The sequence below is a fragment of the Eleutherodactylus coqui genome, chromosome 9 (genome assembly GCF_035609145.1).
Source record: "Eleutherodactylus coqui strain aEleCoq1 chromosome 9, aEleCoq1.hap1, whole genome shotgun sequence".
Lineage (NCBI taxonomy): Eukaryota > Metazoa > Chordata > Amphibia > Anura > Eleutherodactylidae > Eleutherodactylus > Eleutherodactylus coqui.
In genome coordinates, this window is record NC_089845.1 from 138133677 (window position 1) to 138145575 (window position 11899).

Sequence of the window (11899 nt, forward strand, 5' to 3'; positions counted from 1 at the left end):
CAATGAAGAGGTTATCAGACTTTCTGAAGTAATGTGTTGCCTCTAGGTAAGCTAATGCTGCCCTCCTGACATCCAAATTGGAACTTTTTGTTTTTTCTCATTCCAGGGGTCTTGGTGGAAGGAAGGGTTATTTGTTGCCCCCTATGGAAGTCCATTAGGACTTTTGGTTGAAAGAAGGGATCTAGTGTAAAAATGTTTGTCCGGATGGAGCATGATATAGGGAGCCTTATAGGAGAGGGCCTGTATCTTTCCTACCAGTCTAGCTGACGTAATTGCTACTTCATACGTGAGGGTAGTAATAGAGAAATCCACTAGGGGCTCAAAGGGAGGCTCACAGTGATTGTAAAACCAGGGTTAAATCCCAAGGAGGAGGAGTAGTCCTGACAAAGGGGTGAAGCTTGCTAGCTGCTTTAGGGAATTTCCTGACCCACATGTGTTCTGCCAGGAAAAGGTCAACATGCACCTTTTAGGGTATTTGGGATTAAACCTTTATCTAATCTTGCCTACAAGAAGTCAAGGAATTTGAGGATCTCTGGATGAGGCAGGTCCTTGATATCCTGACCCATGATCATAAGGATTATTGACATCTACAAAACAGTCTCAAAGCTCTTAAGGTTTGTCTATATAAGAAAATAACTGGAGTCAGGGTATTATCACATTATACACTAGTTCTGTTTACTAACTAGGTCTTTATGTTAATATAATTTAGTATTGCTATTCTTCCTCTTATCTGTTAATCCTTGTTACCGGCACTACAAATCATAGGTTTTAGTCTTCTATATAAGCGCCAATAGTCCAATCAGATAAATACACACACTTATTGTATTCTGAAAATTAACAATTTACGTGCTGTGACACACCTTCACGCATAAATCCTCTATATCGAATAGATTTCAAAATATTCTCTCTCATTGGTGCAGGGTGCCCTGCCGCCTCCCCACCATGATGCCTTCTGTATCTCCACTTTGCTGGAGATGCAGGAGAGAACGAGGTACTCTGATGCATATCTTTTGTATTGGCCAGCTTCTGGTCGGAGGTATGGTGCATTACATCCAAATTTACACATTTCCTATTACCTAAATTTGTCATTTTTGCTGTACTTGGATATTGGAATGTCACTTTTAGGTGCTCTGTGGTACGTCGTCTGGTGCATGAAACTTAGGCATGTATCCCGAAGCTTTGGTGTGAGTCAGTGCCACCTCGGCTCTATTTATGGTTTAGTATGATACAGGAAATCAGACACAGAAGACCTTACAGCATCGCTTAAAGGAACACAAGACAAATTTCTGAAAACATGCTTTTATTAGAACAAATTCCAAAACTTCCCCTGAATATAGATCTTTACATTGTGCCTAATAGACATCTATACCTGCTGGTCCTCTTGGCTAACCACTTTTTCTCTGGCCCTGTACATCCCTAACCTTTTACCTTCCCTTACCCACTTTACCTCAATTCTCTCCTCTCCCCCCCCCCCCCCCCCCCTTACAGTTCCTGATTTGGGTTACAGTTAAAATATCTATAAAGAAGAAAGCCATGCCTGCAAATAGTGTTTTGATGTTTCACGGCTATACCTCTTATTTTACTCGACTGTCATGACATAAGTTTGACTTTCATAGTGCTAAGTGTCTAGACATGCATACCATGCCACTGACAGTTGTAAATTAAAAATAAGGGAAGCATTGATGGTTTCTTTTTATAAATTCCTAATGTCCTAAACAGCAGCACAATAGTGGGTACTTTAAATTGAAGTAACACCATCTGGAGGATCCTTTCGATGGACATAATACAGAACATACCTCATGAAGGTAGGCCCTTCCAAAATGCTAATACAACCTATAATAGTTGGTAACCGTAAACTCTAAAGTCCAGGAGGCTGCACTACAAATCCAATTGGATAAGATTCCATTCTATGCATGAAGTGAAAACCACATGAGTAGTGTGGACTGTTATAAACCTAGGAGGTTCTAAATTCTGGGATATAAAAAAATATATATGGCTTCTTATCTAAGTCTGGGATGGTTAAAGAGCTTCATGACTTTTTTTTCCTGCTGGGAAATCAAATTCTTCATCTTTTTTAAACATCTACAGAGATCAAGATAATGTTTATGCTCCTTCTGGAAGGAGCAACTTGTGAAAGGAAATTACCTGATTAATATTTTGGAAAGGGTATATGCTGGCTAAAGCCAGTACTGCAGGAGGTGACACATTGGACAACCACATGAGGGTTGAAGGTACCCCCATGGGGCTGGTACTCAGAAGAACTCCTGATGACCAAATTCTGAAGAAGCAGCCGACCTCTTATCACACCCAATCACTAGTCTTTATAGACTCCAAATATAGCACACGATGGATACAGACATTAACTCTTCATCCCCCCTGCAGCTGTGCAATGCACGTAACAAATGACAAGATAGGTTCACTGTGTAGAAACGTCACAAGACATTTACATATATGACATCTAGGAGGGGCCAGGAATAGGCATTCTGGGCCACTAAAACTAGATGATACTTAGAAACCAATGGTTTGGAGTGCAAGAGGGACAAATGTCTAGGGGAAAAGAGTGTAAAGACCTTTGCCTGGATATCTTCTGCCGCCAGGAAAATATACAGAGAACACTGGACAGCAGAACTTTTGATCTGTGTCTTAACTGATACGAAGGTGGTTCCTAACACCTTTTGGTGTGATCTCATGCTAGCTGGCAGCGGGAACCAGCTGTCACTAATTGCCGGGCTCCCCCTGCAACAGCCAGGGTGCATTGAAGCAGTGACCCCAGTTGTGATCTATGTAGATCACAGCATAAGATATAATCATGGAGCCCAACTGGTTACCATGGCAACAGGATGCCAGATAGCAGCATCTCATATAGCCTATGTAACCCTGTAACAAGCGATAAGGCATTGCAGAAGAGAAGTCCTGCAATACCGTCAGTGATTATCAGTGCTATGACGCAAGTCCCCCACAGGGACACAAGTTGTGTAAGAGAAAACCTACCTTTTTTGCGCTATATTAGCATTAAGAAATCAAATGCCACATATTTGGTAGCGTTGTATCCGTAATGACATCTACAATAAGTTGCACATGCTTTTTATCTTGCATGACAAATGCTAAAAAAAAAAAACAAAAAAAAACAAAACAAACAAACAACACATGTTGGAGTTGAAGTGGCCACACATTCTCCCTCCCCCCCCCCCCCCCCCCCCCCCTTTCAAATTCAGGTGACATAGTGAACATGGGGAAAGATTCCATCACGATATTGCCACTATTGAGGAGGGAGGAAGAAAAATATATAGATTTTAAATCCAGATGAGAATGTGAAGTGAATTGAGTGACATTCAGCCGCCTTGCTGAAAGTCTGCAGACATGTTTACAAGAAAGTTCACACAACTGACAAACTGCATGGCACGCAGCAAGTTCCAGGGTGCTCAATTTAGATCTGAATGTGCCACACATTAATTCATGGATTTGTTTTCCCAAACTTGCCCTTCAGATATTGGAAACAATTTCCATTATGACCTATAGCCACGTCAAAGCTTTTCAATAGGCCTATCTTAACGTAAAGTGGTGGAAGTTACACTTTCATTGATCAACCAGTGATGTGTGTAGCACATAGTGGTCATCCAGAGTTGAGCACTGTCTCACTTTGTAATGATTGCCATCACAAGTGTTCCACAGGCACAGAAAGCACATGTTGTGTACCCCAATTGTAGAGCTAAAAGAAGTGCCACAACCGTCAACCCACTGCAAATGTTTGTTAGGATTTAAATAGCTGATCAGCTTCAAAAGGAGTTCCATTGACTGGTATGTCTTTTATTCCAACATCAATAATTGGAACAGAAGGCTTTTTTGCCATTGCGTAGCAATACAGCTTTCAGGCTTGGCCATAGTCTATTAACCCTTTGCAATCCAGTTTTGTATTTGGGTTTCCTAGGGGGCCTTCTGTTTCTGCCATTATACAATGTCGCCATCTGCTGGCTAGACCCAGTACTGCAGTATGTGACATTGAGTATATATGCAGCAATTGCCTTGTAATACTGAGGATTTGTCTTCTTGTACCAGTATCATTCTAACTTCAAGAAGAGCCACATTGAGCACAAGAGATCAAACTGGATCTTACATTTGTATGCACACAAGTGGATACAGACATTTTATTAATACAAAAGTGCATAGTGGTTACATATCAGTGATGTGGGTTGTATCTGGGTATACTATATAAATAAGTGTAAGACAAAGACCAATATTAGACAAATCCACCCCCACTGTCATGTGTCCTGCTGTTACTGGCCCTCAGATGAAGGTGGAGAACAAGGAGTTAAAGGTGAAATGGTGATATGTGATTGAGATTTGTCCATTTAAGTACAATGTTTATTCACCTGAAGCTTTTAATGCTCCTGGTTGGCAGAGTCCCCCCCATGAGATTCTTGCTCTTCTTGGCTAACAGCCAGTTGGGGGTTAAAGCCCCCTATCAGCCAGTTTAGGGGAGGGTTGTTCACCAAGAGATCCAGCACATCCTCCAGAGACCCCTTCATGTTTATGAGCTGCTCCTTAGTGGTGGTTAAGAGGCCAGCAGACATTTCTCTGAAGGAAGAGGCATCATGGAAGGTCTGATAGACATCTGCAGTCATGGCACTCACATCTTGAGCTTTCTTCTGAAGCGTTTGTGGCAGACCTTGGACACTGGTGACCAGAGACAGACATGTGGTTTGTAGCCGATGACTGAGATTGCGGGCAATAGCCAGAGTGTGGGATTCCATGTGCTAGAGGGAGAAATAGACAAATATGAGATTCCCAGGGTCCAGATGATGCCAACATACACTATAGGGCATTGGCATTACCTCAGTGCCTTCAGGGTCCCTGCTAGCATCTTGTCCTGTGCCTTTACTCCACTCCAGCCACTTCTTGTAGATCTTCTCCTGTGCAGTTTGGATTTTCTGTCTAGCATCATCCATGTTCTTTCTTGCATATTCAATCTAGAGAGATTAGGGTAATGTTATATTCACCATGTGTTTATGGGAGAGATTGTGGAAAACCCCATCACTACATAGAACCCTATGGTTTATGTATAATTTACACCTGTGTGCAATTATCCCTTTACAATACAAGTTATAGAGAACAGCTAGAAACCATCTCCAGCACAGACTAAAGGAACAATATCTATATTATACCTCACTATATGGAGCCCCAAACATGCCATCTAGGGAGGAACCTCTTGAAACTACTGCAGCATTTCTCGAGCCAATTGAGGCCTCTACATATTAAAAAAAAACCAAAAACAACACTAATGCTACATCATTCATAGGCTTGCCTACTTGACAACTGAATATAGACAAGAGTGGATCTGTCTCATTAGAAATAAGACAGGTCTAATTTGCAATCTAAGCTACATGACAGATGACTAAAGCAGCATTTGCAAGAATTTTGCTGACAGATGTCTGAAGGTTAGCAAAAACCATAACAGATCCCTCAAGTAGATTTACTTACCAGGCCAACTGTGATCTGGAGCTGAGCAATGGCTTCCTGGCTTCGGCATTTGGCATCCTTGATCTGGGTCACAGCTTGTTGATAAGCACGTCTGCGGGCCTTTGTAGAGAGGGATCCCAGGCGGACATAGTAGCTGGCCTTATCTTGGGTCAACTCAATGTCTGCTTGTTTAGAAGCTTCCTCAGCTAAAGTTAGGAGACATTACAGTTATGTCTATATAGATTTTTCAAAGGCTCCATCACTATACAGATCTATGCTTTCAATATAAGCATTTGGTACTAGGGGTGGTAGTGAGGAGGGTATAACGGTAGCTCATTTACTTTATGCAGAGACTGTTATGGCCATGTGGGACTCACTTGGAGAGCACCAGTGAATTAGTTTATGACGTTTGCTGTAGTGGCGGTTTCTTAGCTCTTACATTAATCACCTATCCACAGCTGATCAGCAGGGGTCTGCCACCAAGAACTCCCTCTGAAGAGGTGTGTGGCCGATGCCATGCTAATCTATTGATTATCCTACATTAGGACAAGTTTTAATACTTGGAAAACAAGACACCCTCCAAGGACAGAGGCTGAGGTGATATGGAGTTTGACAGATTCTAAAACATTGCACTTCTATGCAGACAAGTGTTGTACCTCCTGCAGTGGCAGCACCAGAATCTCCAAGTGTGTTTCGGAGACCAGCCTTCATCTTACCCAACTCTTCATCTGTTGGCAGCAGGTATTTCTCCAGAAGAGATTCAGACTTGGATAGTGCAGCATCCACACGATCGCTCATCATCTCCCCTACACCGCTTCCCAGGACTGTGCTAATGCTGCCATTTACTACAGCCTTAGTCCTCTCCACACCATCCTGCACAGCTCCTTTGGTTTTATCCACTACTCCTGTGATCCTCTGAACGATGGCATCCTTGGCCCCAACAACTGCTTCTGAGGCATTAGCCACCACCTGCCAGAAGAGACATTTATACCCATGAGCTCCCACCCAGCAACCCACCCCACACTGCTATTACAGAGGTTAGTTTATGGGACATTTATAAGACCCCCAGGACTTAATAGCTCACCTTTCCAGAAGGCTGATGGAGAATAGGCAGCTTCTCTTCCATCTTATCCAGGCCAGCACAGGCCATGTTGTTAGCCAGAGCGACTGAAGAGGGAGAAAGATTATCCTTCATTGGGATACCACCCATTACTACATTGCAAGTCACCAGAGCACCTGGAATACTGGACTGTGCGGGATATTAAGCTACTTCTAAGCTTGGAGGGAACAGACTACTCATCTAAGGCCACATTCAGATGGAAGTATGTGATTCTCAGGCACAACTCCCATTTACCAGCACTCAGACTGTATGTGGAGACAGTGGATATTGCAAGTCCTACTAATCTGTGACCTGGACCAGAGTAGGACATTCAGCAATGTTTTTTTTCCCCCCCAACATAGATCATCCATGTGAAAAGCCCTATAGACAATAATGTGTCCATGTAGTACACAGACAATATATACCTGCTTGAATAGTCCTTAAAGGGGTTGTCCCGCGCCGAAACGGGTTTTTTTTTTTTAACCCCCCCCCCGTTCGCCACGAGACAACCTGACGCAGGGGTTAAAAAAAGAACACCGGAGAGTGCTTACCTGAATCCCCGCGCTCCGGTGACTTCTTACTTACCTGATGAAGATGGCCGCGGGGATCTTCTCACTCGGTGGACCGCAGGGCTTCTGTGCGGTCCATTGCCGATTCCAGCCTCCTGATTGGCTGGAATCGGCACGTGATGGGGCACGAGCAGCCCCATTGAAAAAAGAAGAAGACCGGGACTGCGCAAGCGCGGCTAATTTGGCCATTAGACGGCGAAAATTAGTCGGCTCCATGGAAACGAGGACGCTAGCAACGGAGCAGGTAAGTATAAAACTTCTTATAACTTCTGTATGGCTCATAATTAATGCACAATGTACATTACAAAGTGCATTAATATGGCCATACAGAAGTGTATAGACCCACTTGCTGCCGCGGGACAACCCCCTTTAAAGCAAAGCCAATATCATAGTGTTGTATTTATTCTTTAAGCTTCCCGTAGAACATATTGCCTTACCATTCCTCTCCATTTCTTGACCAGAGAGAACACACACACACAATAATAAAACAGGTGTTAAACGACTATGCCATCAATGAAAGTGAAAACTTGTTTAGCACAAGACCCCTTCTTCCATAGACCACCTACTTTGAGGCTCTAGTCGCTGTAGGAGGGGCTCGGCGCTGCTCATAGCCATAGAAGTGATGCTTCTCACACTTGTCTCTGTAACGTCACATACAGATTTCAGGTAGGGATGGTTGTCTTTGGTGGTCACATAGGCAGAAGACACCAGATCATAAGTGGAGCTCACCAATGGGAGGTTCACCAACCTTACCAGGACATTCTAAGGGGGAACAAGAGACACTGAAGTACAGGGAAGGGTTAAGAGCATCAACCAGACTTCTGTATATATGGATGTTGTGTGGTAGTAGTAGTAATATACATTATAAAAGATTGTTGTAAATATTTATATGCACACCAGGTATTTGGGTTGACCACCATAGATCAGGAGAACACTACTCCTTTCAGGTTAGCAAAACTCAACTCAAAACCAAGTGTGATGTGAGACCGTTCTACTGGTTTGGCTTGTTCAACACTGGTGTATTACACTGTCTAAGGCCACAGGCAAAAGAGTACAAGTCTTGTGTGAGTTTTGCGCGTTGAGATGCTCAAATATGAACTCCCCCCTCACAGCAATATTTTGAAAACGCTGCATGTCCCATTTTTCACATCCCTCAGAATGCAATGCCAATTGTTTTCAGCGGGACAGTGAAATACACTGCATGCCATGCGAGGTACACCCAAGTGCAATGTGTTCCCTATTGAAGTCAGTGGGAGATACTTGCCAATCCTCTGATGCACATGAAACAAGTGGCAGAAGAGTGACACACACACACACACACACACACACGTGTCCTACATCCGCAAACACTTTATATCCCCCTCAAATCCAGCAAAACCTGCCTTCCTCGTCTCGTGGGAGAGAGAACTTCATATATCATTATCTCCTAGCGATAGCAAACTCGTATTAAAGACCACCTTTGGTCTCTCCTTGCGTCACCTCCCAGGAATCGCATTATAAGCTTCTAGCAAGGTGGTATAGAACCCCACAATGGCTACATAACCATAAATTAGTTGCACTAGACAGGTGTTGGAGATGCAAGATGGATACTGGATCATATTTGCATATTTTGGTGGGAATGTCCCAGCATATCCCCCTTCTGGAGTGACGTGGGCAGGGTTCTGAAAAAGCTGTCACCTGGCCTGACGCTCTCCCCTGAGGTGGTTCTCTTGTGGAGACCGACTTCTGCCTTTCATCCCATCAAACACAAGCTGATTGCTTTGCTAATACACTGCCAAGGCCCTAATCCCCTTGCTATGGAAAAAAAAAGCCTGCCACTGTAGACTTATGGAGAGACAGAGTGAACCTCCTCGCAAACCTAGAGGAGCTCTCAAGCTGGGCGAGTGGGACCCATGATAAATTTATAGAAACATGGAGTCCCTGGCAAGCAGTGGGGTACGTCCGTCCTGGGGCCAACGCAGAGCAGACAAGTTAAGATCACTGTATAGAACCTGCACAATGAAAGTACCTTGATCCTTCGCAGAGTCCCAACTCCCTCCTCCATCATTCCTCCACTGGGAGGCTTTCCTCTTTGGAGGCCATCCGCTGTCCTCCTGATACGCTCTACAAATATCCCCCAGAGCAGACTGAGCTTCTTAACCCAACCTAACCCCCCCCTTCCTCTCCCTACTCCCTCCCCACCCATCACCCCTCCTAGCCCCTGAACCCATATGTTTCCCCCTTTTCTTTTGTTAATAAGGGGTCTATGTTTATGTCTTTTATTGAAAATGCACTCCAGTGTCCTGGCACAATCGCTTAAGATCATTCTTGTATCAGGACTTCGAGCTAGCTCGAGCTATTGTTTGCTATAGGCCACCTGCACACGGGCGGAAATCCCGCGGCGGGATTTCCCACGGGATTTCTGCCACTGAAAGCCTGCATAGGAGAGTATTACACTACGCACTCCTATGCAGACGGCCACGGTTTGGGGATCCGACCCGCTCGTCTGCAGGCGGCCTTACTAAGAGTATATATTTTGCCATGATGAGCCAGGTGGATACCGAGCTCAGACCCATTCTGTGTCAGTTTGTATGTTTATATCGAAAAAATTTCAATAAACATTGATTTAAAAAAAAAAAAAAAAGTGATCCAGGCTTCTTAACCCTGATTCTGCGTTTGCCCATGTGAAATGAGACTAAGAGCCATAAAAGCCATCTACTCTCTCTAGCACTAAAGGCTTTTATAGCTTAGAGTTACACCTTCTGTAGTGAGACTAAAGACTTTATTCTATGAGTCACTACCGGTATAACAAGAAAGTCTTTAAAGTTAGCACATCTTTTCCTGCACCATAAAAATCCATGTCTGTTGGGGGCTCTTCCACATGAGTGACCAAAAACCACACGAATGGGTGCACAAATCTGCCGTTTGAGCTCCGGGTTTAGACTGCCCAGGCCCATCGCATATACACCGAGCCTGGATTACCATCAAGCAGTGGGTGGTGGAAGCAGACAGTTCAGCTCTGCTACACTGCCTCCCCTTTTCCGACTCTCGGCAAGTGAAGGCGGCTGGAGCTAGTTTGCTAAGCTCCTGCCCCTCTCCGCTGCCTCCCATTGCAAATAGCCGGCAAGGGGTGGAGAGAAGGAGGTGGGAATTTAGCAGACACTGCTAAAAACTCCCTCCCACCGCCCTTCTCTGGCAGCTACCAGAGGAGCCACCACATTCCAGCCAGGAAGATAGTTCATGAACTGTCTTTCTTGGCCAATGTAAAAGCGCCCAGCAAAATACACAGCCACTTTTCTGCTGCGGGAATATGCCCATCTGAACTGATGCATTGTAAGCCAATGCATCAGATGGGCAGCGTATATTGGCAGGGTGTGAAAGCGCAGCCAGTATACGCTGGTGTGAATGAAGCCTTAAGCAGAAGCACTCCTGACTGCTTATTTTACAATTGGTGGGGGTTTTATAACCCAGAACCCCACCAGTCATTACTTATGCATAAGACGTTTTGTATAAGCTTTAGTTACACTATAAAGCCCTTGGTGTGTGCCACAAATCCCTTTTCTATTGGATTTATATAGTAATTCTCTTGAATTCCATATGGAGCCCCAGAGAGAAGGAAAAGGAGTATAGGCCAGCCAAGCACATTAGCTCCAATGCACCTATGCAAAGAGCTTCTGGATATCTATAACAACTTCCAACCCAAGAGCCACTTAGAGAGAATAGAATGGTTGCAGATACTGTGCAGTTGAGATTATGCAGAAACATCACTCACTGCATCATATATGGATGGAGAGATGTACACCATCATAGTTTCTGGTTCTGAAACACATATTACCAGTAGCATAACAATAGGGGTTGTAGGGGTCAGAACTGCGACCTGATGCATAAGCCGGGAGGCTCCTCAACACTAACAAACTTGCAAAAATGGCAATATACTGCATAAGACCCAGAGCCACTGTCTATTGGAAAGCCCTTAGTGGCTCTGCATAATGCCCCCCCCCCCCCCACTATAGAAATTGGTGGTCATGGAGGTTTTATATTGACTAACCCTTAACCCCTTAGTGAGGTCAGTAAAAAGGCATATTGGCTATCACTAATGGGCTTTAAACATGCAATTTTGCTGCATGTGATTCTCTTTTACATAAACGGCAAAAAAAAAAAAAAAAGGGGGGGCCTGCTTTTTTTTGTGCAATGCTTTTCTAACATTACAAAGTCTTGTTGAAATTTGCATTACACAGGCAGCAATATCATGATCACAAGTGTGAAGGCACCCTAACCGCCAAGAGAGAAACCTCCCATCCTGGCAGTTTAACCCCTTACATGCCGCAATAGCAGCTACAGCATGTAAGCAAATGACAGAGGGAGGGGGGCTTATTCTGACACCCATCAACATCCTGCAGTGCAATTGCAAGGTATTTATGGGTTTCCATGATAGTTAGAGGCCTGACAGTCAGTAATAACCCCATTACAGAACACTCAGTACTTACCTGTTGCTGCTGCTCCACCATTTCAGCCATATTACTAGTAATAACCTACAAGAAGCAGCCAAACACAAGAGCTGACACTCTGGCACCGCTCACCAGCCAAGAGCTGTAGGAGAAGAAAAGCATGACTGCTCCTGGGGAGTCTGTGGACTTATAGGCAGTTAACCACACCCACCAGGTGCTGCTACTAGTAGGTGTGATGTCATTAGATGGGTGGAGTCAATTGGAAGGCAAAGAGCCTCCCAAGATAAGGGTACATGCACACGGGCGTATGCGCCCCAGGTATTTTTCACAGGCGCAAAAAAGTGGAT

At 44.3% G+C, this 11899-nt stretch overlaps 1 protein-coding gene across 1 annotated transcript; it reads right to left on the minus strand.

Annotated features, from left to right (window-relative positions):
- Positions 1-4379: 4379 nt before the first annotated feature.
- Positions 4380-11621, minus strand: LOC136578700 (perilipin-2-like). Its single transcript, XM_066578884.1, has 7 exons — positions 11592-11621; positions 7692-7887; positions 6542-6624; positions 6174-6426; positions 5479-5663; positions 4833-4967; positions 4380-4754 (listed from the first exon to the last, which is right to left on the minus strand). Exons 1-7 carry the CDS (start codon positions 11619-11621, stop codon positions 4380-4382), a joined length of 1257 nt encoding a protein of 418 aa, XP_066434981.1.
- Positions 11622-11899: the final 278 nt, after the last annotated feature.

Excerpts from the sequence above, each read along its gene's own strand:
- LOC136578700 (XM_066578884.1), bottom strand. The coding sequence starts at position 11,621 with ATGGCTGAAATGGTGGAGCAGCAGCAACAG. Across the intron at positions 7,888-11,591 it reads TGGTGGAGCAGCAGCAACAG|AATGTCCTGGTAAGGTTGGT; the intron begins GTAAGTACTGAG and ends GTTCCCCCTTAG. Across the intron at positions 5,664-6,173 it reads GCCAACAGATGAAGAGTTGG|CTGAGGAAGCTTCTAAACAA; the intron begins GTAAGATGAAGG and ends TCCTAACTTTAG.